Genomic DNA, 26,329 nt, shown 5'->3' with positions numbered 1-26,329 from the left:
TTTTCCCCCTCAGATATGCTCCATCTCTGCACATATTGCTTGCGTTTCTTTAGGATTTCTGTTATGTGACATGGATTGCAAATTGGAATTTACATAGAAGGGGAAAAAATGTCAGAAAAGTGTTTTAACTGTTTTCCAGCTCATGCTGCTGTATAATATTATGGATGCAATAGTTTTCAGTATTGGGACTTTTCTCCTGGTACATTCTGTGTCTCAGCAAAGAATAGATCAATTCCATCCATGTATTTTCAATTACTGCTTATCCAGTTCAGGGGTGTAGTAGTTTGGAGCTTACCGGCTCCAACAAGTAGCTTACCAGCGTGGGGGACACTTTTCCTTGAATTATTGCTCATTGTTTCTACTCAAAATGTTTGGTATCAAATTAACTGGTAATTAACTAAGTAACTGGTTCCAAAGTGACATCAGAAAGTAGCAACTCTTGACGCTGACTTCATTAATAGCAGAGTCCCCAGCCTTTGAGTAGTGGAACCAGTAAAGATGCTTATCCCTCCTGACTGGATGTTCCACTGGTTACAAAGAGCTGAGGTTCTGGCCTGGGTCTTTTTGTAATGTTTTTGGCTGACCGTTAGACCAGTCTTTCAGGGACCAGTAACATGCCGGCGGGTTGCCAGCAGTAAGAGAGGTGCTACTCCTTTTATGTTATGTGACACGATAAGGATGGACCACAGAAAAGTGTGAACCTGCAGCACTCACTCATTTCAGTGACCCTGGGAATTACTAACAAGCTTGGAGTTGGTCTAGGGTTAGCAGCTTCAGTCTTTGAAAGGTGCAGGCTCGGCAGGTTTTTTGCTCTATACACAGCTCTTAATTGAAGTAATTGTATGACAAACAAATCACCTCATTTGTGGTTCAGGTGTAAATGACCCGGTGCTATGTAACGAATGCAGGATCCAAAATGACTTCAGCTTGTGTCTGCTTCCAGTTACCACATAAAGGGCTCTGACAGAATTCATGTGACACCCGTGACCCCATGCTAATGTCTAGTGGTATGCAGAGCTGCTGACAGAAGATTTGACCACCTGTATCCCCATTATTCAAGGCAGGAGCAAGCCAAGCAGATGCTGTGTGGATGAAGGCCTCCTCGGTGTGCTTTTGCATTGAAGCTTGTAGTGAGTAGCCAGAAGTAGTGTGACTGACTGACTGATGGACAGACTTATTGATGGATGAACAGAGGGATGGACCGAAACTTTATTGACCTCGAAGGAAATTGAACCACTGTAGCAATACTGTTGTAGCTGAATGCCAGCTAATCTTCACCCTCCAACGTGATCAACATGTAAAACACCGCGGGAGTTTCACCTTACAATCTAAAAAGTCAATTTGGTAAAACAGTTCAAAGCTGAGGTTGCAAAAAACATATCCTACAATTCTTCTCTATTGAGCTGGGCTACCCCTATCTGACAGAATGATGTGATTTCTGCCAGCAAGAGGCTAGCAGGAGTTTCGGATGGTATTAGTCCAGTTATTAAATCCTTAAACCGTGCACAGTCACCCTAATATGTGAAATCTTTCCATTTTCATTGAACTTTAAAACCCTAGAAGTTCATCCTAAATGTTTGCGCGAAGGTCTAAGCAGGTTAGCCACTTTAACTAAAGGCCATGTAAAAGTTTGGCACTCTGCCTCTGCTCCAAATTGACAACTGACCTCTGCAATGACCCATGGGTAGCAGGCTCGGTTCACTTTATTACTGATGGGGAGGAAGAAGGCGAGGAAGAAAATAGGAGGGAAAGAAAGAGAGGGGAAATGAGGACCTGCAGGATACAATCTCATCTCAGCATGGGGCATGCAATCAATATTTTGCCATCATCTTCAGGTTACCTCTATTTCTGTGGCCTTTAGATGTTTTTAATGGGAGAGTTGCTACACTCTGTTTAATTCTGAGGAACCTCTACATCGTTAGCAAGCCACTGTGAACAGATAATGGTGGTCGAGTAGAAATACTGATGTCTGTCGAGCAATAATTTATGCAACTCATTTTCATAGTTCCTGTATACAGGTGGTTTCCAATTTATGATGGGGTTACGTTCAGTGAAACCCATCGTAAGTTGAAAATATCGTAAGTTGAAAATGCATTTAATACACACCTTTGCGTGACAGACTGGGAGATACGGAGAGCTGCCACTGCCCAGCATCACAAGAGAGTATCACTCTGCATATACTTTTCCCAGGAAAAAAAAGAAAAATTCAAAGTATGGTTTCTACTGAATGTCTATTGGAAGCTCATCGTGAAGTTGAAGAAACTAAGTCGTTTCATCGTGAATTGGGGACCCCCTGTATTGCTTTAGGAATTTTTGGTGTACATGAATTTATTTTATACTGAAAAATGCATATACACTAAAAAAAATGTTCCTTACATATTTTACACATTGCATTAATAATTGTGCATATGGTTCATATGAAAGAACCTACTGATAGATAAATGCACTGTATAGCACTGTACACATGTATGCAGAGCCTATGGCGTTTAGTGTGGTGTCAATTTTCACTCACTTAAAATTTCAGCTACAGCAGGGTTTCAGGAACAGAATACACACACACACACACACACACACACACACACACACATTTTCAGAACCGCTTGTCCTATACAGGGTCACGGGGAACCGGAGCCTAACCCGGCAACACAGGGCGTAAGGCCGGAGGGGGAGGGGACACACCCAGGACGGGACGCCAGTCCGTCGCAAGGCACCCCAAGCGGGATTCAAACCCCAGACCCACCGGAGAGCAGGACTGCGGTCCAACCCACTGCGCCACCGCGCCCCCCAGGAACAGAATATTAGAACCCTTATGTAACCTGAGGTGTGTGTTTGTGTGCACGCGCACGTATGCATGCGCGGACACACACTTGCACGTATTGCTAACATCTAAGTGATGAATTTTCGAATTGCATTTGCAAGTTGTACTTTTAGTTTCTGTTTTCTACAATTTCTGTCCGTAGAGTTTAAAGCTTTTGTTTCTGTATCCAGTTGTTTGTTGGCAGAAAGCCACAATCGCACAGAATAAAATACAATAGGTGCTGTCACTTTTATTCAACTCACTTTTACAATGTTTACAGCTCATGTTTGGTGTTCCCTGGGATCAGTGATCAAGAACAAGTTTAAGAGATAAGTTATTTACTGTAGTTATATGAAAGGTTTTGCAGAACCTTTGAGTGAAATAAATCAAGGGGTACTTTTTATTACGATTTTACTGTTCATGTACGTAGTTGAACGCAGCCTCAAGTTGACAAACTGTATGCTTAAGTGATGAACTGGTCATCAGTATCAAATGGGACGATCTGGGGATTATCTTTTATTTTCAAAAATTTTTCTTACTTTCAATTTTAATGCATGATGAAGTTGGTTTAAAAAAAAAAAAAAGCAAGTATTTGTATGACAATGCAGTAGTTTGACAGTCAGGATGTATCTTCCCTCATGGCCTTCCAGAACAGGCTGGGCCATTGCATTCCTATATAGGACAGCTGGATGAAAGTGTTTATGTATATTGTGACTTGAACTGCGAACTGACCTCTAATCCTAGTTGTGTTCATAACCTAATTTGAGGATCCTGTGTGTGTTTGTGTGCTCAGAGAGAGGGAAATGTATGTGAGAGAGGTAGCATAACTAAAAGATTGCACAAAAAAAAAATGTTGCATTGTGAGGTATTTTGAATATATAGTAATCATTTTAATCTGAATAAATTAAATAATTTAACACTTAAAATGTTTCAGAATATTTTTGCCATTTTTCTTAATTACTCCCTGTGTTGCCGGGTAGGCTCCGGTTCCCCGCAACCCCATATGGGACAAGCAGTTCTGAAAGTGTGTGTGTGTGTGTGTGTGTGTGTGTGTGTAATTAAAATGGACTAATATTTTCTTTGTTTGGTAGTGGGTCAATAACTAATGGTTTAACTTGAAAAAGTGAGTTGACCTGTTCAGTCAGTGGCATTTACCCCCACTGCAGTAACATGTGAACAGTTCATGCTGCCTGAGCAATTTTGTGAGTACAGTCAGCATAAGCAGTATGACATGAGCACAAAGGAGTGCCGAAAAGGTAGTTCAGTAAATAGCATCACTAAATCTGCTAAACTATTTTATCGTTGCAATAGCTTCAGTATGATTTTGGTTTCAGTTTATTAAATATATATTTTTTTTTCCCCATTAGATATGCGTTTTGTCTACTTTTCTTTACAATTACCGAGCTTTTGAGCATTTATTTCAGTTACACTGTAATCAGAAAACTAACCTAAAAGAAAGGATGTTTAATGTTTTTTATTAAATTTACTAGTTGCTAAATTAGAATTTTAATAATATTGATACTCTTTAGAAAGAGAATGAAGTATATTCCAACACAGCAGCTATTTCATGCTGGTTCAGAAAATCTATTTCTGTGTTGTACTTTGTAGGGGGCAGAAAATAAATTTAGGTAATTAACTGCTAAATGGATCCATTAACCCTGAAGATTTGTGCAAAACAAAAATGAACGGACACATGGCCCATGTGCCTGCCGAGGGGCGAGCGCTTTACAACCCGCATGTCGATTTGTCCCCCGTCCTCCCTCCTGCTTTTAAATCACTTTGTCATTCCTTCTCAAATTTCCACCGCCTCTATCTCTGACAATCTACAGGGGCAGACATCTCCACGAGTGACAACATCTGTCAGGATGCGTTGTGTTCGCTCTCACTCCGGTCCTCTGCAGGTCGCTTCTGAAGCCTCAACACCTTTATCAGCTCTGTCAGTTCATAAAACATTCACTGGGAAGCCTGGAAACTTATGTATAGGGGGTGGCAGGGACAGAGGACTGTGTAGAGGATGATTTGCAAAGGCAACTCTTCTGAGATGTCCAGTAGTCCCGCGTGACAACATCTGGCAACACTTGCTTAACCTCCACAAAATCGGTGGCTTTGCTATAGATAAATTTGTTTATCCGTACGCTGCATGTCATAAATCAAGTTTTGAAAGGAACTTAAAGTTCTTGACCTCGTATGTCTTTCAAAGTGGCCCGAGTGCAATCGATTTTCATTTGTGGACACACCTTCGTATGTCTTTGACCTCTGTGGACTGAATCTGCATAGCCCTACGTCCTGAAGCTCGCCGTAGTCAGCCACGGCATGCTTTCCCAGCTCATGACTATGGATTCCCCCGAAGGAATAAGTTGTCCTTTTGAGGCTGTCCCCTTTTACCCCACCCCCTGCATGCAGTAGGAGCCCATAGCTTGGCAGCAGGCCTCACTTAGCTCTTGAGTGTTAAGCCTGCTAAGGAGAACACAACACATAATTAATGGGATTTGCACATCGGGAAAGAATGTCTCCATTCATACGGAGGCAGTGTGGTGGAGGTGGACACAGAAGTCACAGTTACTGCTAAAGTGCTATTAAAAAAACAATCAATGCCTGGGCAATGGGGGTGGAGTGCAGAAGAGCGGATGGGGGTGGTTATTAATGTTGACTTTGCTGTTCTTCATAGGCTGGGAATTATGGGCTGAGAACCTGAGTCTCTGCCTTTAAATGGTGGATTAACATTTAGATAACATTTATACCACAAAGTCTTTAGGTTGCTGATAGTGTTCACTCCCACCTTTGCTGCAGCTCTCACAGTACTATCAGTGCTGCAGTACATTTTTTTGTAAAAAGAAAATTTTATTAAAAAAAATCCTCTTCGCACATGTGGTGTGTTTCAGTCAACAGAGCCAGAAATGGAATCTCAACACACCAGCAAGCCTGGTTGCCAATCATTTCATTGCTGTCTGAAGAAAAGGCTCTAACACCTTTAAACAGCGAACTGGGGAAATTAATATTTTTTTTAAGTTTGAAATTAAAAATGAAGTGATGTGTTGCACCAAAAGGGCACCCATTCAAACATGTTGTTGAGCATATGAGCAATGGATGAGCATATGAGCTTATAACGCTAGCATTAGTGAGCCATGTAGGTGTGATGGAAGGTCCCAACTGTTTTTTAGAGGCAAGTTCCTTCTAGATTCGGTTACGACGATGATTACTTAAAGAACAAACATATTAGTGGCCATATTCCCATACTTTTAAATTGGAACAGGCATGGACTCACATTCAGGGTACTTACTGGCACTGTGGGCTGTGCAAACCCTAAGTTCATCAGCGATAAGAACAGTAGCATGATAATGAACCCCCCCCAGCTAGTGCACATTCATAAATGGGCCCATTCGACCAAGGTAGATAAGGAATAGACTAATAGGAAAAAAAAGCAGAAAATGTATTTCTCCCTGGATCATTAATGGATGTAAAAGAGGTTATTATGCTCGTACGCTGACAAAGATGGGGAGAATGAGGAATGAAGATCTGATGTTCACAAGAATTTAATTTTTTTTTTTTTTTTTTCTTTACAGGCAAGGACAGATAAAATTCTCCCTTATTTCTCCCGATATTTACTGTATGTCAGTGTTTGAATGGTGACATGGGGTGACGCTCAAGTTATTCAGTGCTGGATTTTCTGAAGACTGTTTTCTATTACCTGTCGGCCAAACACTATTGAGTATAACACTCGGTAAGACCTTGGACAAAAAATGTGCAGGATGTGCCCATAATTAAGAGCATGGGTCTGAGAATTCTAGCTATCTTTAATTATTCTGTGTAAGATTTGAAATCAAGTGTAGTGTCTTACTGACAGATACAGCCAGAGACTAAGCTGGAACTGTCTAGGTCCCATGCGCACTATACGTATGTCCAATTGTAAAATGCCCTTGAGAATTCCTCAGTTTTTCATAAAACGGCAGAATTCTTTCTCGACAGTAAATCCATTTACATTTCTTCATTTAGCAGATTCTTTCCTCCAAAGTGACTTTCAATGAACTCTATGTAGTGTCATTAGCCCACACACCTCATTTACTAAGGTGACTTACACTGCTAGATACACTGCTTACAAGGCAGGCACTCATCTACAGATCTAACTCTGACAATGGTGCTTCCAAATGTTCCATAATTTATAATGGAATTTTTTTGTTGTAATGTGGAGAAAATGTCATGATAGTAGCTATATTTGTGATGACAGTAATAGTAATGAGACCCATGTCTCTCTATTTTGACCTGACTTTTTATGGACTTGGGTGTAAGGCTGATGTTCTCCAAAGATGAAATTTGCTCAGTCTTCGCTTTTAAGAGTAACAGCTGATGTAAGGTTACAGTTTAATTTACCCCTAGTTTCAGCAACCTGCTTCCTAGTAAGGACTCCCCTGAAAGAACGTTGTGAAGCCACTGAATTTTGTGTGCAAAAGGCTTTGGCATCTAGCTTAGCATGGAAAATGCTGCAAAGGGCATCAAACCCATCTCAGTGGGAATGGAGAAAAGAATCTATATGAAACGGCCTCACACACTAACACACCGTTAACTCTTACACATTTTACTCAATCTTTTATCTAAGCCATTCCCAAAATAACCTATATGAGACTCTTCAACATTATGAATCCACACTCTATAGCCTAAAGGGTCTCTGACTGCACACAGATTCTTTTAGGCCCCATCCATCACACCCCTATGGAAGACAGTCTCCTGTATCCTTAGAGACCTTTACATGTCACATGGACTCCATATCTTAAGAAGACACCCTTATTTTATACAGCCTTCATTGAACGTGTGCACCAAATTACACACACCTTTCATACCCCTATGAGATCTACCTACTGCAGCCCCAGCATCCTCAGTGCGCTTGTGTATAGTTTCCGCAGACCTATCCACATTATTTAATCTCCATTGGTAAAGATGTCTTATAACTGTTGACAGCTTGGTGGCTGGCCACCAGCTTGTGTCATCATGATGGTCTTGGTGACCACTCTATTGAAGCCAGACGGGATGCACATATTCCTCCCTGCCACCATCTAGATGAGCTGCACAGGCTGGTTTACTGTCTTTGCAAGGCAGCGCTGAGTACGGTGCCACCCACCTCCTTCAGCAAACATACCTCTCGGTACCTCTGAGACTGTGCACCTACTGTTTCCCGCGAGTGAGCCTAAACCCACTCGCTGACCCTAGTTTTTATCTTCTCGCCCTCATGTTGAAGAGTATACACTTTGGAAACACGCTGCAGGCCTTGCTCTCTCAGAAACATAAGTTCTGCACATTCACTGTGATTAGGCTGACCTGTGCATGGAGAAGGCCTCTCTCCACTTGTCCCTAGCACTCGAGGTGATGCACCACTTCAGACGCGGGGCGATCCTGGAGGATGAGGTCATCATAAATGTCTCAGCCTTCGGAAAGCAAAGCAAAGCAAAGCCGACCCGGCCAGTGCCTAGTCCTTTATCCCTGCTGGACTAGTCCCAATATTAACTGCAGACTCAAGCAGAGTTCTGACAGCCTCGGCCTGTGCGCTAACCCCCACTGCCCTCCCCACCATCTGACACATTCTGTATTATTTTCTTCATCCCCACACCCCCTCCTGGCATTCATGATAGCAACTCTGGCCCTTGGAGCTGTTGTCAGTTCCATTTTGCTGCCATGTCTGAGACACCCAATAGATTTATGAGCTTTGCTGTCAGCCATTCTCTTAAGTTCTGTCTTGATCATCCCTCGCTTTCCCGTTTCCTCCTTTTCTTTATCCTTTCTTGTTTTTCACAGCCCAGTGTCTTCTCATCATGGTGACATTTCCATTATTCTTATTACAGAGGCTGTCTGAGCCTCATTTTGGGCAGCCTAAGATTGATTAAAGTGCTCTTTTTCAGGTTTTTGCAGGGCGATTCTGTATGTGTGTATGCATTTCGCCGCACCTGTGTAGGTCTGCTGCATTACATTCGCTGTGGAAATGGAAGTCGGAACAAAATTGCTTCGATGCATGGTCCTAAGTCGCACTGAGTTAACTAAAGAGCAGCTTTGAGATCTCACTGGCTCCTCCTTTACCTCAAACAAAGGTGTATTTAGTGCCTGCAAAATGAAATAAGCCCATGATCTGTTGTACAAATACACAGTACATTAGACTTTATAATAGATGATTGCCAGTGTTATTCATTGGTAGCTAAATGTCTGAATAAAAGGATTTTACATGGTCACATAATGTACCAAATGTGTTGTGTCGTTACTTTTGAAACAGCATATTGTATTAGGTCCTTCTGCTGTCCATCAGAGATGACCGTACCCAGTAATGAGAGATCAGAGCTGGTTAAAAAGCCAGGGAAATAAAAATGAAAGAATTTTAAAACAAGACTGGTGGGGCAGCAGTGGTGTCTCGTGTGTGTGTGTGTGTGTGTGTGTGTGTGTGTGTGTGTGTGTGTGTGTGTATAAGAATTCATATCTGTGCGGGCCACACGGAACCAACTGGAAAAGCATCTTCTCTTTCAAGGCAGAATAAACCTCCAGTTGCACTAATACAACTCAGTGACATAAATCGCAGGTCCTCAAACTTCCACCACTCTAAGAGAATTACTTTTCCTCAAGTTAACGCAAGCAGATATGTGCAAATCATAGTTTGATAAAATATTTTAAGATTATCTTGAAGTGACCAAAGAGGTCAAATGTAACCTGTCTCAACTTGATGCATGAATTATTTGCTAGAAGCTTAGACCATAAATCCTGTATAATGAATCTCTTCTATGTCCTCAAAAAACATAAATGCACAAAGTAACAATGTACCTAAAAAGGTTTACATTTGCCACCATTATCATAATCATGAGTTAGATGCAGAAGGTTAAACAGAGAGAGCTGGAGGTCCTCAATTCTGTACCGATGATGCGCCTGCAAAGCAGACAATTTAACGTGTTTGCGTCACGTTATTCCGTTTAGGCTACTTTTAAAAACAATCCAAGTTCCCTGCTTCCACTACACTGAGTTGAAATACGTTAAAACAAAAACAGTTTACACTGGAAGCAGGCCAGCTGTTACTGGGGCAGTCTGAGGTGTGGGGCTGCGGGCGAACCTGCTGTTTCCCTCTGCTCAGACCACAGCTGTCGGATGGTGTGATGGAGCACTTCGACTCACTTGTCTCACTCTCTCTGTTAGACAACTGCTGAGTGTGAGTGTGTGTGTGTATATTTCCTCCTGTTGGGATTGTGTGAAGAGATATTGAGAGGGATGATTCTGGGGACAGGCAGTGACCTTTGAAAAAACTTAAAGGGCTCTTATGGTGTACTACACTGCGTCGGGGGGGAGACGTTATTCACATGGAAGTCAAACCGATTTCAGAGAATTTTTTTGGATTTCCACAGTTTTAACAATGGCATGATATGTTCTGTTGTATCACTGCACTTTACAGCTGCTGTCTTTAGCAATAGGACAACTGCTCTTAAACTACCATCCTTTTCCATACATCAGCAAACCTTCAGGAATGCCTGTAATAACATGGTAAACATTAATTTTGATTCCACCTTAGACCACGCTTGTCCGGCTGCTGAAACCTGTCAGTTTGGTCAGAAGCCAGGGTTAGAGACGTATTGGCTATAAATAAGTGGTGGAGATGTCCGACTTCAGACAGTCTGATGTAATTTCCTTGACGGAAGCTCTAGTTCTGGAGTTCATTTCAGGATTTTATTTTTTATATGTATATGTGTGTGTGTGTGTGTGTGTGTGTGTGTGTTTTTTTTTTCCGTGTTTCTTGTAAACTACCTGCTGAATATTTTTGTTTACTGTCGGACCAAAAACACCAGCACTAATCAGAAGAACAGATCTAATAGGTTGTAATGCTACACTGGCACTACCAAAAGCTCTGTGTAAAATGCAGTGCCCATGCTCTCTCCAAGCAGGACTGGACATTTGTTTTGATGCTCTTCTCAGAGTAAAACAAGGGAACTTCCATTAAAGTTACTGAGCTAACCAGAGCTGCAAAACATCCCATAGACTAGAATAGCATCTCGAAAGCAAAACAGTGATTTAAAAATGTAGCAGCCACTCGTATTAAAACACAACATTTTTTCTGTGTGTCTTTGAACTATGCTTATTTCCAGCTTAAAAAAAAATATATTAAATTGGATTGTTTAAAAAATAAATTAAAATTGGCAAGAAAAAAGGAACAAGAGGTTTGAGGCTGGATGGAAAGGGACAGCTGAAGAAAGAATTGTTTTTAATGTGTGCCATGTAGTCTGTGGTAAATATTGTGGAAAAACTGGAAGACCTGTTCGCTACATGGCTGATAAGAATTTTAAACAACATTATCGGAGATAGTGATCCTTACATTTTGAATTTAAATGGTAGGAATGGGGACAAGCTGGCATGAAATGTCAATGTAAGGTGAAGAGGCGAGGAAATTAAAATACTGTGATCAAAGATTATTGACTTTTACTAAATGCAGAAATTAGATATTATGGAGGAACTGTGATATGAAGTATGACAAAGTTATACACGCCCATTATCATTTTATTGTATTTTTCTCAATTGGATTTTATCTGCTATAATATATCTTCCTGTTATGAGGAGCATTTTCTTCTATCCAGAAGATATCACAGAAGAAAGTGAAATACTATTAAGTAAACCTATGATTCTCATAATAATGCTTGTATGATTCTACAGTTGCAAGAAAATGTTTGTGAAGCATCTGAAGTTACCTGGATTTATGAATTAATTGCTCATGCTTCCTGATCTTCAACTATGTCTCAATAATATACAAACACAATATTTTTAAACTACAAATAAACTGTACTACTTGTCAATATTGTATACATCACTGAAACATTCACAGTCCAGGCTGGGGGCGGGTAAACATAGACTAGTATAGTGTATGTGAATGTGGGCTAATGACTCCCTCTAAAGCTAATTGGAATTACATCTGCCAACCAAGGAACTGAGATTTGGGGGGGGGGGGTTAGACATCTCCTGTCCTGTCAAAAGAAAAAATTGTTATTGACAGCCTGTTCTTCTGAAGAAAAATTTGCTCATTTGAACCATGCCCAGATCAAAAAATTTCAGGTTATCTCAGAAGAAAAATTGTGAAAATGCATAAAGCTATAAAAGTCTATAATAGCGTTTCTAAGGTCCTGGGTGTTCATCAATCTACAGTAGGACAAATAATTTAAGAATGGAGAAAATTCAGTACTTCTCTCAAGTAGTTCACATCCTGAAAAGATCACAATAAGAATGCAGCATGTAGGAGGTGAAGAAAAACCATAGGGTAACAGTAAAGTACCTGCAGAAATTTTTTGAACTTGTCAAGTTGCACTGAACAAAAACTGAGTGCATGGAAAAAGACCATAGAGGAGACCACTGCTCTTCAAAAAAAAAAAAATGGGGAGAAATCTGCATTTCTCAAGTCTAAAAAAGTCAACGTAGTGACGCACGATGAAGGGAGCATCATGATTTGGGCCTGTTTTGCTGCCTCGGCGCTCGGACAGCTTCCTATCGTAGATGATGAATTCAAAATTGTATCAAGAAATTTTTACAGGAGATTGCCTAGGAAACTGTTAAAAGGTGTTTATGTTAAATAGTGGCGTATGGTTTCAAGCAAAAAGGACTTTGCAGCCACATAATTCATTTATGAGGAGCATATTATTCAAGATATCATGATGTAAACCATGGCAATGTTTAGAAACTTTACACTGTACATGTTGTAATGTTCTTTCTTCCTGATCTTTCCTGAAGACCAAATGTGTTCAGCCTGACTGACTCATGCACACTGACATTGGCTCTAGCCAGAGATGCCAGTTGATCCTTTGATGTTGATATACAGCGAAAGTGCATCATTCATGATGGATGCATGTGGAAAAGGTTACTTGTGCACATTGAAATTACTGTGTATTAAACATGTGCATGTACAGTGAAGCCAAGGAAGAGATCAATGACCGTGGGTTGTATAAGGAGTCAAAGTCTCAGGCTGGAAGCTGAATGCTTGACCTACCATGTTGCATGTCGATTTGGTTTTCTGTTTTTCTTTACAAATGATTCGCTGAGTCAGTGGCTCAGTGCTTTCCTCAGAAACAGTGCCTTGAGCACATCCATACTTTCCCTTTCAGTTCTGTGACAGTTGCATGGTGCTACTGCCTTCTTCCAAAACAAAAAAAAAACATGGTACAATGCTGTGATTTCTGGGTCTGAACGTTTTAAGCTTACAGTAACAGTATTGAGTATATAGGCCTGGTAATCCTCTTTATCGGGTATTGACCTTCACGCATTATGTTTCTTGTATTAGGGATGATGATGTAAATTGCTACTGTAACCCTGGCAGCACCATGTTGGCCTGCCAAAGAAAATACTGTCTTCGCTTGCACAGTATTTTTTCATTGAAAAGCTCCGGTCGCCTTCATCACAGTTTGAAATGTAGGTATGTGCTTAAGTCTCGAAATGAACATTGTTCCTCAATGCAGTGATAGTAAATGTGCCATATCAACAAGTTTGCCATTTCCCTGCACCAGTCTGAACTATCTGTGTCAAAGATCAGAATGTCGGCTATCTTTCCGTATTTCTATAAACAAAGAAGTAGGATATGACAACTTCAGATTGTGTGTTTTTCAGTCATAAGAGTATGTTTATGACTCTTAGGTAGCAGATCACAGGACACAGATTACTAACCTTAGGAGAATTATGGTAAAGGTTGTGTTGCATAATGAATGGAAAAGAGTTCATCTGGCATGTTGATGGCTATACTTCAAAATAGAAGTCCGAACAAGAAATAAGTAGCTCTTTTGGAGAATCTGGGATTCTATCTTAAGATGCAGACTTCTTGTGGTTCCTACATGGCAGTATTTCTTTTTGCTAAGAAATATTTTCAAAAGCATTGCTCCCGTGACTACATACTACAGCCTTTTTTGTTCTCTTTCCTATATTTGGTTTAATTACAATTTAGTCGATTATTAATAATGAAGCATAGCTCATTGGAGAGGAATGGTCTGTGTCATTCAGGTAAGCTTCTTGTTGGTAGACTACTCAAATGGATGAGGAAGAAAGCAACATTCATTTTCCCCTTGCCACAGGCATCAATTACTGATGAATGACCTGAACAACACATTCAGAGGAATTCCACATGCAATAATCAATACATTCCTGTGTTATTACACAGAGTAGCTGCCTGTGTACTCCTATGCATGCAACAAAGCCTTTCCCAAGCGCCTAAGGGTTAAATTCCACAAATTTAGTTACTCTATTAAAATCTGATTTAGTTGTCTCTGCCATTTGTCTATAGCTTTTACTAAAGTGCTGCTAAAGCTGGTCATTGAGCAGTGTAGTGCAATAGCTGTAGAGCTGCCTCTATAATTTACGTAGAGGCTGAGGAAAGATAGCATAACTGTTGACATTGGATTTAGTTAAGGAGCATTTTGATTAATTTGGTGAGTTTACGTGTATCCTTGCAGCACATAATTGTTCAGGAGCGTCATCATTTTTGCAAGGGTCAGCACATCCCCAAGTTTTGACACAATGACTCTATAAGGGAGCCAACAACCATACGGTGTCCATAAAAAGATAAATATTATCATTACTTTTATTTACTTGCTTAGTCAACACCTCTTTCCAGGGTGACATTTACCGCAGTAGTTATTTACGGACGCAATTACACTTCCTCCAAGGTGTACCGGGAACACCTGTTTATCCCGTGTCTTATGGAGCAGCACTTAAGGACAGAGTATAGTTAAGTATGTGAAATATCCACGTTGTAAAGATGAGGCTTTTTGTCCCTGCCCCTCACTTGATTTTCCTTGCTTCATTACAATCTGTGTCAAAAGGACGATAGCATTGGAAAGACATCTGTTGCACTATAAGGCAGGGAGGGCTATAAGCTCAGAGTTACCGAGTTCACATCTCCATTGGCCTGAGCAGAGCTTTACACTGATTGGCTTCCTGTGCTCCCGGGAAATGTCTGCGTAGAGAAACTGGGCACCAGAGATGTGTGTCTACATGACAGGCCATTTTCTACACCAGCATTCCTTGACCCTTGTCCTGGTAACCCAGTGCCTATGGGGTGTCAGGTAGCATAACTTTTAGCCCCAGTGCCTTGCCTATGCTGGCTTTTAAATTTAAATTGAGCTTAACATAATTAATGTAATTAACTCTGACTGACACTCTTATTGAATGGACTGCATGATTCAAACCATGTCGAACTGCACATGACTTAAAAATTTGCTATAGCTACCTTCTATTGTATTGAGGGAAACAATAAGAGTAGTTGCGCCTGTTATAGCGTAGAAACTAGCAAACAGTTTCTGTGTTTGCGCTAACGAAATACTTTCCCTTCATAAATACACTTGTTTTAAGCTGTAAACTCAGTGTTTTATTTAGACTTGATCAGTATTACTCGAATTTAAGAATGGTAAAGTAGTATTTTCTATAATTGCAGCCACCGATTTACCGAAATTATGAAAACTATGTTGGGTTTCATGAGGGAAAAATTAAATAATGTTATCTTTTAAATGTTAGATATCTTCTGCAGATCTCAGAAATTAAAGCAAGTACCCAAATAACACGCTCAATTTAACATGATTTGAATTATGCGATTCATTGAATGAACTGCTCAATTAGAGCTAATTAATTACAAATTCATTTCAGATATATACCAGCATACACAGTGGGTCGCCAGAAAAAGGTCTGAGAATCATCTGCAATACACAGCCTTCTTAACAGAGAACCTCTTCCCATTTATTCAAAGAAATTTGCTCTATCAAGCTGACATATGTTCTTTGTTTTATTAATGTATTGGCTAGACATCTGACAATTAAAAGTAAATCCATCAGTTATGACACTCCTATTCTGAGCTTTCTGAGCAGCTCAGTTTATCAGTTTCAGAAACATTTCATGTTCTGACAAAGATTAAATGTAAGTGAAATGTAAAAATGAAATACGTCTGTCTTGTCACATCGACGGTACAATATACTCCCCGTTCATCTAGAGTGTTATGTAAAATTAGAAAACACAAAAAGGTACAACTTTTGTATTCTGAAACTGCAATGGGAACATATGACATTTCACTTATGTTACTCATGCAAATAAAAAAGTATGATGATAAATTTCCAAAACTGAGAACTAAATTTTCATGTCAAATTTGTGCTGTTAGTTAAATGGAGTGACTTTTGTATCGTTTTTGTTTAGCGCTGATGAAAACGTTGTCTTAAAATAGGTTTTGAAGAATAAAGATATTTATCATGACTTTTGTGAACTTCTAAAATACTGCTTTTGTCTTCACAGTAATATAATAAGAGTAATCCAGTTTCATGTTAAATCTTTCAAAGAATAAATATACATACTGTTTTCTCATCAGAGCGTTAACCATAATGACAGGAACGGTGATTCTGTGGGAGCCTTTAAAAATGAAATATATCACTTATAAAAACAATACAGAATACTTTTTTGTCTCAAGTATTTATTTAAAAAATAATATTACTGAAAGGAACTCTAGTAATAAAAGTAACTTTCCAATAAAGTCGATTTGGTTAAAATTGCAGGTTGTCCAAAACGAAATAGCCCTATTTGTCATAATAGCCAAACAGTGTACAGTAAAACATATTCTTCATTTGCACAAGCAGTAGATCCCAGAACAACTCCACTCCATCCAAGCTTCAGTGAATAATTTCAAGGCAGATCATGCTGACTGTATATGAACTGAAATAACCCAAATATCCTCCAGGGCAAACTATATAAGTATTGATTGAGAATCGATCACTTCTCATAACATGCAAGGCTGTGCACACGTTAAGAGCACATGTAAAGTATTAATTGTCATTCCTGTAACGTAATCTTTCAGGGGGAACCAGCTGCTCAATTAGCCTCAAAGGCAGTGCTGTGGAAAGCTGTCCTCTGAGTGGTGTGGACTATTCGGTGACATGTTTTGAATGGGAATCACCAGGTCTGAATGGAGCACATGTCAAGAAATGCATCTTTCTGAGTGTTGGGTGCAGCAGAAATAACCTTGATGATAGCTGTACAGCACAAAATGCAGGACAATAAGAAGAAGAGACAAAAATGGGAGATGCAGACTTTTTTTTTTAAATTAAATGTCTTTTTGAGTGCATATCTTTCTTTTTTCATGCACGCACGCACACACACACCAATCACTGTCGGTTCTGTCACAGTGGCAGCAATGGCTGGGTAATTCGGTTGGTGACCTTGACTGTGATGCCGGAGGTCACCATCCCAAAGTTCTGCCCCCTTCAGCCCACGTCATTGCAGCTCTCTGCCAAACAAGGACGGCATTAAACAGTCCGCCAATTAGTCACAGTTTGCCTGTTGGCAAGTGGCAGGAGCAGGCACCGTTAATGGAGCACCGAGCAGGCAGTGTCCATTGTGACATCGAGCAATATTGCTGGGGGTCGGGGTGGGAGCTGAGGTGAGCCAGAGGTACAAAATTCTCAAATGCTAAATTTTCTTGTTTCATTCCACATTTCTTTGTCTATGTCAGAACTGGGATTAACAGTCAAGCTCCCAATTTTTGCATGACTCCATGACACAGCATGAACAGAGATATTCAATTCTGCACATCAGCTTTAAGATACAATACTTTTATGAGACTTTTGGGGAAACTTTCTGAAGATGTGACTTTTTTTTTTTTTAAACCCAGTCCAGTGTTTTCTTTAAAAACAAGTTTTCCTTCTGCAAAAATAAATTCATATTATTATGAATTATGAGTGACAGCTGAATTAAGCGCAAGACTGGCAATTCTACTGTTACTCTTGGCAGTGTAACCCACCCATTCAGTACAAACTGTACAAAGAAAACAAATGAGCAGAAGCTGGATATTGTTATGCTGTAACCTCTTAATTTGACTATTTCTGGCTTGTTACCTGGAAACTGCAGCTGACTACAGGCTATGTGTATCAGACAGTGATTGTCAGTTATCTGCTATAAATGTATATTTTTTTCCCCTCACTTTATGATGAAAAAGTGGCACCCCAGTCCTCAGTTTTGCTGTCGCTCAATTCATCTGTGACAAGTTTTGACATGGATAACAAACTGAAAAAGATGACATTTTCCTAAATGAGATGCGAAGCTATAGTGACCGGGGCATTTAAGTGAGATGGATGGCGAAGCAACTGTGGGGCAGTGGGGGCCCAGGAGGGTATGTGTAGGAGGCCTATGGGTAATGGTAGGCAGGACCCATCTGCTGGTCCGGCACTGATGATTGTGCTGATGCTTTGTTTTTCTGTATCTACAGAAGCTCAGCACACCATGCACTCTCATGCTCCACCTTTCAGCAGCCATTGAGTAAGTGCTAATTAAATCCTTATTACCTGTTAATTAAATGTCAATTAAGCATATGTCAGCAACTAAAAAGGGAGTGTTAGGAATTTATTAGGTTTACTGCTGTTCACACACCCAAACCGATATTGACCACAGCTTCTTGATACCCGATAAAACAGATAACCTACAAACGAGACAGTCAGAAAAAAAATCACATTCCTCACTTCAGTGTCACCTAAGTAACTGTTTCACAATGTCGTCATTAACCAGATTAATAATATCTATTACACGAAATATTGTAATGAAAGAAGCTGAACAAATGCCTGGAAAACTTCCGGCAGACGTTGACATGTATGTCATTGATTTGAAGTTAGTTGTAAAGAGGAGCTTTAATTGTGCGAGACCACGACAGAAGGTGTTACCTAAGACATACTTCTGCCTGTTTTTAAACTGTCCTTTAAAATAACTCATGTCCCTTTGTGCCATCCATCTTCAGCTGCCTGTCAGTGCTATGAAGAGGTGGTGATGGCAATAGCAGGTGTCCTTGATTGACCTCCCCTCCTATGTTACCCCAGAATCAGGGTCCAGCTACACCATAGTAAGCTGCTTCCTTCTATCCAAAGGTCAGAGGTGATCCTGGGTTCCTACTCAGTGTCATTATTCTTTGCTACACGAAGAACCGGGGAAGGTTCACAGGCAGTAGAGCACAGAGGGGCTCCAAAGGAAGAGGGTCATTAATGCCATTTAAATGCAAAATATATCCCTGGCTGCTGTTGATTAAAAAGGATTAGTAACAAATAGCATTAATGCAATAGTTTCTTGTTGTGCTAAAGATTGTATTTGGGATAGTCTGTTCTTGGCAGATTAGTTTTTTCCATCTTGCTGATATGTTTGTGATAGAGGCTGCACCAAATCTTGCTAAGCTCTGGAGGTATTTGTCAAATGATCAATAGATCAATTATTCAATTACTGTTGAAAGGACGATTTAATGTGGTCATTAGAAGGTTTTGAAAGGTTACAGGATCTGAAACCCTCCCTGCTTGCTGTTTAAGCCTCAGTTATTACCTTTGAGTTTCTGAAAACTATCGCGCTGCGGGATCATTGAAAACTGGGTTGATTCATTATAACGGGAGCCGGTCGTGAGAACTGGGTTTATAAATAGCTGAGCTGAGTTCACGAGATCAACGACATAATGGGTAGCGCAGAAGGGATGTCCACGTATGGCTGATGTTCCTCAAAGGTGCATTTCTGACTGTGTGTTTACGCTCTTGAGTGTGTAAATATGTTGTATATAAAAGCATGTAAACGTTCAGCGGCTTCAAGCTGTTTGCCTTACATTAATACTTTTGCTTCTAAATGCATCTTATTTGGTATAATTTAAGACTGTGCATCACAAACTGACAACCCACACTGCTGACCCTGAATCCTGAATTCACACGAGTAATGATTTGTCCATTCCGCCTCCATCAGTCTACCTATGGGGGGGGGGAAATCATCTTCCCTGCATTTTTCTTTTTTTTTTTTTTTTTTTTTTTTTTTAACCAAAAAGTAAGGCAGTTTGAAGGGATGATATATTCCATTTGGAGGATAGGGTCAGTGGAGGTAGTCTTTCTTTTTTAGGTCAGTAGGTGCAGCCTGCTCCTTTTATGCATGCATAAAGCTCAGCCAAGACAAGCGTGAATACACCCACAAGCACAGCTGCGATAATGCACCCCCACTATTGAATCACTGTACCACTTTTCTGCCCTAAATGGTCTCCCTCTCTTCCCCTATCCCTGTGAATGGGTTAATGAAACCATTTAAGGTGATATCCTACACACGAGCTTTGCTGACCTCACCTTCCCCCTGGCATGATGGCATGATTTCAGTGTAATAGATACAGTACACACCACATGCTGCTGCTTCCAGTCATTTCTCCTTCATGATAAAGTTGGTGCCAGGCAGAGATCTTTAGGGCTTTGTGTTGCATTAGTTGAGGAAGATGTACAGATGTGAAAGAGAAAGCCCATTTTGTTACTGAGATGAAGGCCGACACCTGCTGTGATCTTGGGTTACCTTCTGATTGATGGAAGATGTGCTGGAGGACAGGTCTATGCAGTGAACGACAAGGCCCTGCTGCACCCTTAGAACCCTTGCCATCATTCTTGGAAGCCTGGAGCATTGCTCAATAGGGTCAGCTCAGGGTAGTGCCTTCAAAGCAGGGCTATTAAGCCATGCTGCCTCAATGCACAGCACCACCTCCTATAGATCCATCAAAATGGATGAGACTGGGATTTCAGTGTGTGTGTGTGTGTGTGTGTGTGTGTGTGTGTGTGTGTGTTGCACAATTGTACGTCACAGTATGTATTGCTAGAAGAAAAGAATAGCGATGGGTGATAATTAAAAGAAAAAAAAAGAAAAAATGAAGAGACCTGGCGGTGGGGTATCTCTTTTGGCTTCAGGAAATAAAAGCAAGGATTTGGAGTGGAAACTGTGGGCTGTGGAAGCTGGAGCAATGTATTTAATCGGAGAGCTGACTGCTCGTGGGGACAGTTAGCCTCTGCCTTGAGCTTCCGCTGTCTCTGTTAGCGGGTGGGGCGGTCGCTGGGTGCATTTGAAAGCTGGCTGCTCAGCCCAATCCTTCCCATAATCCCCAGGAAATTGACTCTCTCCACTGGTGGTGGGGGGCCGGATCAGAGCAGATGGCTCGCGAGACATCTGTCCACATCGTTGCCTTGGACCAGTCAACTTGGGGGGGTGGGGGGGGGGGTCAGAGGGCTGTTTGGCTCATGAAGGAGTGAGTAACTAAAATAAATAAGGGACAAGCACCGCAAAGCGTGATTCCATCGCATCGATTCCATGAAGCCATCGCATCCCATGGCTTGTTTTTTATTTCTAAAATGCATTATGCATTTGTTTTGTAATTAGTTTGCCCGTGATGCTTGTCAATCCACAGCAAAGAGTCACCCAAGCTTGAGAAAGTCAATAACACAATGCTGAGGCTAATGTCACTGTTATGGTTACTGTAGACTACCCTCCCAGCCCCATCCTTAGGGAACTGTAATCTTTTTCATCTCAATCAATGTCAGGTTGTAGGTAGTTCCATGTTCTGGGTTTTGATGTTCTTAGTGACCAGGTGCTGACTGATGCTATGTGAATCCAGGGTCTGATGTTTTTGTTTTTTTTTTTTTTTTTTTTTCTTCCTTCCCCGTCTTCCCAATAAACTTTGTTTATGCCCATAACGGATGTGTGCTTTGTGTCCGTTATAAGCGTAACCCAAGGGCCTGTGAGTTCTGCTCTCGTCTTTCACGCATTCCAGAAAACCCATTGATCCCAAACAGCCCCCGGTGGTTCCCAGTCTTCTGTAGTGGAGATGTATTTGCCGCAAAAGGTTGGTGGGGCTCTGAGCCCGTTCCCGCCATGCATTGCCTGCCTCTTGCATAAGAGCCGGTTTGATGCTGTGCAAGAACCGCTTGAAAAACCCTATCTGTGAAAATTTTCGAGCACCAGGACTCGCGTGGAGGAGAGCGGATGCAAACAGCCGTGAGGTCTACTGTGTGCTGAACAACGCTACGGCCGAGTGGACGTCAAAGCACAGGAGCCTTGACAAAAATAAACAGAAATGCACACACATACGCAACACTGTACATGATTGAATCCTGATTTGCCTCTGGCTCTAGAAGCTTACATCTACCCTACTGCAATTCCAGGAGGAAAAACAATATTCTCTTTAACAACATAGCCTACACTGTTTAATTAATTAATTAATTTATTTTTTTTAAACTTACAGCCCAACTGCAACAATATATACAGCATTCCTTCTCCTGCCTCTGGTAATTTTGTTGACTTTTCCATTCTCTCTTTCCTCTACCTTTTTTGTTTTCCCTTTGCCTGTTTTTTTTTTTTTTTTTTTTCCCCCCTCTTCAGTTCATTCAGTCTCTCTCTCCTTCAGGCTGTCTTTTGCCTTCTGCTGAAGTTCCATGCTGAATTTTCCACAGGCCAGCCATCTCTGCCATCCTTGTTGCCTTTCCCCATCCCCAGATGATCCTTTTACCAAATGACATAATACTCACAGCCCTTAACCAAGGGATTCTTAACCTGGTTTCCTTGAAACCCTGGAGGATGTATAAATGGGCTTCAGGGGTCTGCAAACATGAGTCTTGCTTTTTAAAAGTGCTAAATTAATAGAAGGTAAAGACGAAACAGAAACTGCATGCCTTTATTTTCTGAAATAATTACGTGAAGGTAATCAAGTTCTGTACATTGAGCGGGAAATTCTTTGCAATTTTATTGATGGAATTTTTTTTCTACAGTTAATCTTTCATGGGGTCTATAGTCTCAAAAAAACAATCTGTATTATCCATTATTAGCTGTCCTCCACCTCCCCAATATTTAATTAAAATGGTACTTCTCACTGTCATCGTTCGGCTCTTCACACCTTATTTGATGCTATCAATTTATTCAATTTATATGTCCCTTTAATAAGCAGTATCATCTGCCCTGTAATTATCTGCAATAATCCAAAATGACTTTTAGACAGCACTCTGTGCCTCAGCTGATAGTATAAACCCATAGTTCAGTGTGAGATTTGAGCTAATGTGTTTATTGTAATTAAGTTTTAAGCATATGCAAGTTGCCACTGATAACAGCCATTGTTAGCATTGTTGTTCTCAGTCAATATGATTCTCAGCCAAATAACTTTCAGCATATTCAACACTTGGTGTAGCTGTTAAACCGTGCAATTTCAGATAGCTGCCAGAAACGAGCTGCACGGCTGAACGTGTCCCAGTTTGCTGTCTTCACCTGCGGTGTTTCCCAGCTCTTGCAAGCGTGCGGTGACGACAGGATGACAGCCGCGATCTTTATGTAAGCAGCCATTAAGTGAAGTGAGTTTTGCGACACTTGCCACTCTCTGATTCCCCTCTCCTCTCCTGACTGGGGGGTAGGGGATCAGGGAGGTTGTTTCCCACTCGCTACCGTGACATAGTTTGCGCCTGACATGCATGCGGTCCTTAGCCCGACGCCAGTTGTTAGGGCGCTCCGACAAAGCCTGAGAGGGGGTTGTCCCTAGTCGAAAGTGGGAGAGAGCAGTCTATGCACACACTGTTTTGATGAGTTCTGGGAAGCTCGCTCTCAGCTCTAAGTGGTTTGCTGAAGATCATTCCTCTCTATAGCTATGACCTTTTGTTAATTTCTAACACAGTCCTGAACAAGTGGCACAAGCCTGGCTGTCCAGTGGTGTTTGACTTTAATCCTGCCTATGTTCGCCAAATAGAATATGTTGATATCTGCACGATGATTTAGATTTTTTCCTTTTTTTTTAATGCGCTGAGAGTAGAGGGTAAATTCCAGATGGGTCCCAGTGGCACTTGGTGGTGCCTTCAACAAAATTTTAAAAGTGAACAGATGGGGTGAAATCCAGCTTCGTATGAATCGTAAAGTGATCTCAAAAAGCCGTTAACAAGGCCATTGTGCCTGTAGCAGTAAGGTTTGTACACCTTCCCTGAACCACACACTTGCCACTTAACCCAGAGAAGACCAAATTTGTAAATGATACAACCCTTCTAGGGTTGCATTCTGGCAGATAACCCCCGTCTGAGTCACCCTCTTTGTAGAAGTGGTATGACAGAGTGAGCGCTACTCAAGCAGTGGATGTCCCATCATTGCTGACCTCAACGAGAGCCTGTAGCACCACGTTAGTGGCCTTGCGTATCCCCTTAGCTCCTCCCTGGGTTAGTATATCAAGAAGTGAAAGGTGGGCTGAAGGGGCTGCCAAGGATTTGGAGGTGGTGAATTATGACCGTCTCAAACACTCTCAAATCCCTTGACCACCCCTCCTTACTCCTCCTCTTCGCTTGGCCAGCCTTTCATAGACTCCATGTTTAATGTATCCCTGACAGCCTCTGGCCTCCCCATTCGATGGATGGCTGGAGCTAATCAGAGGCTGACGGCAGGCAGGGAGGCGAGGGTGCAGGAAGTCTGCATATGCATGTGTGTTTGTCTTTGTGTCGTTGGAGGACAAGAAGGAGCTCACGGGCGTTCGGGAAAGTGAAAGATATGCTCTGGAGGAAAGGATTTAATTAGAGCTGCTTTCCTGATTTTTCTACTCTTTTTTTTTTTTTTTTTTTTTTTTTTTTCCCTGAAGGAACTGCACAAAGAGACCTCACAAAGAAGGACAGAGATGCTACCAGGGATGGGTGGGGGAGTTTGATACACACACACACACCCTGTGTCAAACACTCATGCACAGCGTCACAATCAATCAGAAGCGGTTAAACCACTCACTCTTACTGTGACTATTCAGCGCCTTGTTGCCATGGCTTTTATGAACACACAAATTGATAACATGATTAAATGGTTGCATAACTGCTGCTGAGTCCTGCTGCTCACCTAAACCTGCCTACCTGCCTTTGTTTCAAGAGATGCTGCGTAGCTCCCCTACCTGATTTGCTGTATTCATGCGATACAGAGTGCAGAGTGTGCCTTCGGAACTACAGTCCCAGTCTCAAGGTTGCTCTAGGCTCTGAATACAGAAGGTAACCAATGTGCCAGGCAGAGGCAGACTCAAATCATCTCTAGCATCCAATTAAGAAGTAAAGTATAGTTGGAGTGCCACAACATCCTGCTTTTGGTCTTGTTCAAGCCTTCAAAAGCAATACCAGGCAGCCTAATGTACCTGTGCAAAACCACCATCCCTCAAGAAACTCAATAAGTGAAAGTTGGCCTCACCTCCCGCAGCTCCTTGGCCACCTCCTTGAGCTCCTGGAGAATGCCCTCTAGCTGGTCGATCACCATCCTCATGTGGCTGCGGATCCTCTCTCTGGGGCTGGGGGTCTCAGGTGTGTCCCGGGCTGGAGCGCCACCGAGGGACATCCTTCACAGGGCGAGGCGGGGCCCGAGGCCGTCGCACTGGGGTCGGGGGCGAGCCGCTTCGGGGTCCATGGCCGGGGGGAGGAGGCGCAGTGTGAGTGATCCAGGCTGGAGCTCCGGCGATGCGGGCAGGTCTCAACATCTTAGAAGCGCCTGGGCAGCTAGAGACCTTCCTTTGCCTGGGTTCCTCAGTGTGCACGTTAGCGTGGCAGACCCATGGCCTTGCATGAGCAGTGGGAACACAGGAGGGAAACCAGACTCCCACCAGTCACATCCACCGACGGCAAGAAACAGGGAAGCCGATTGGGCAAAAAAGAATCCCGTATGACAGAACTGACGCAAAGTAGAAATTAATCATTTTTTTTTGTGTGTATATGTTTGCAAATGTAAGTTCATGGATGATAACCATGTTTCTGTGTATTGAAGTTTCTGTTGCCTGTCTTTTTGTCCATTAACATCTTTGAGGAATGAGCTCAGGTTTGCGTTTTGCTCTTCGCCCTAATAAAACGGAAGCAGCCGCACTTGTTGACCTGCACAAGGGGCTCGTGCTGAACTCCCCTCCATTCCTGCCATATTGATAAACTCCACTGCAGTCCCTACGTGTTGAAGATGATTTTGTTCTACATTATTGTGAAAGACAGCAGCTACGTCAGTCTAAATATGCATCAGCTACTCTGGAAATGGTTTCAGTATCCCAATAATAGTTTCCCTCTTCGTGTTGGATTGAAAAGCAGAGAGATGTCAAAGTGATGTGTGAGGTGCCTTTCCTGTACATAAGAGACCATTTCTTGTGGGACATCTGAGTTGTGCCCCCCCACTGCCCCTGGAGTGGAGTAAGGTGGAAAAGTGGAGCCTACGGCCACCTTCCTACCGTCGCGTCCTCCCGGAGCAGTAATGGGGACAACGAAGTCTGCAGAAAAGATGCGCGCATATCAAAAAGGGCCGATCCAAACTCGGCAAAGTGAGGAGGTTTGGTGTGGAAAACAGGAGGAGGAGGAACTGTGTCCGGAGTCCGTCATCAGGGCTGATAGAATACGCTACTCCACCGCTACGTGTCTTTCTCCAACATTAACTCATAGGACCCCCCCCTTCCATGTGTCCACAGAGGAGGGAGGCACTGAAAGCAAAGTATCGGACAAAAACAGCAGCGAATCAACCGGCAGAACTTCTTTAGTTGAAAGCGGAATCCCATCAGCAGAGACAAAACAGGATTTTTGTACTTTCCCTACATAGACTTTTCCCCCCAGCAAGTGTGAAGGGACTCTGCGGTGGACTTCATGTTCCCAGGCTTCTGGCAGCAGGAGGAATCCTGTGCTGGTTCCCGTCCGAAGAGGCGACGTAGAAGAGAGCAGGCACACGCAGAACCTGGGGTGATGCTGCCGCTGGGATGACAGCTGGGAGAATCCTGCACGACACCTGAATGGCCCAGAAAGCTGA

At 41.9% G+C, this 26,329-nt stretch overlaps 1 protein-coding gene across 1 annotated transcript in view; it reads right to left on the bottom strand.

Annotated features, from left to right (window-relative positions):
- LOC108941030 (inhibitory synaptic factor 1-like) overlaps window positions 1-26,089 on the bottom strand; it is a 31,381-nt gene extending 5,292 nt beyond the window's left edge. Inside the window, exon 1 of the mRNA XM_029256461.1 lies at window positions 24,752-26,089. Within this exon, the coding sequence (XP_029112294.1) occupies window positions 24,752-24,895 (144 nt within the window). The 5' untranslated portion in view covers window positions 24,896-26,089. The remainder of the gene's footprint in view (window positions 1-24,751) is intronic.
- Window positions 26,090-26,329: the final 240 nt, after the last annotated feature.

This window comes from Scleropages formosus, chromosome 11, assembly GCF_900964775.1.
Source record: "Scleropages formosus chromosome 11, fSclFor1.1, whole genome shotgun sequence".
NCBI classification, from domain to species: domain Eukaryota; kingdom Metazoa; phylum Chordata; class Actinopteri; order Osteoglossiformes; family Osteoglossidae; genus Scleropages; species Scleropages formosus.
Note: the sequence above shows the minus strand (reverse complement) of the source record. Positions and strands in the feature narration are given on the sequence as shown.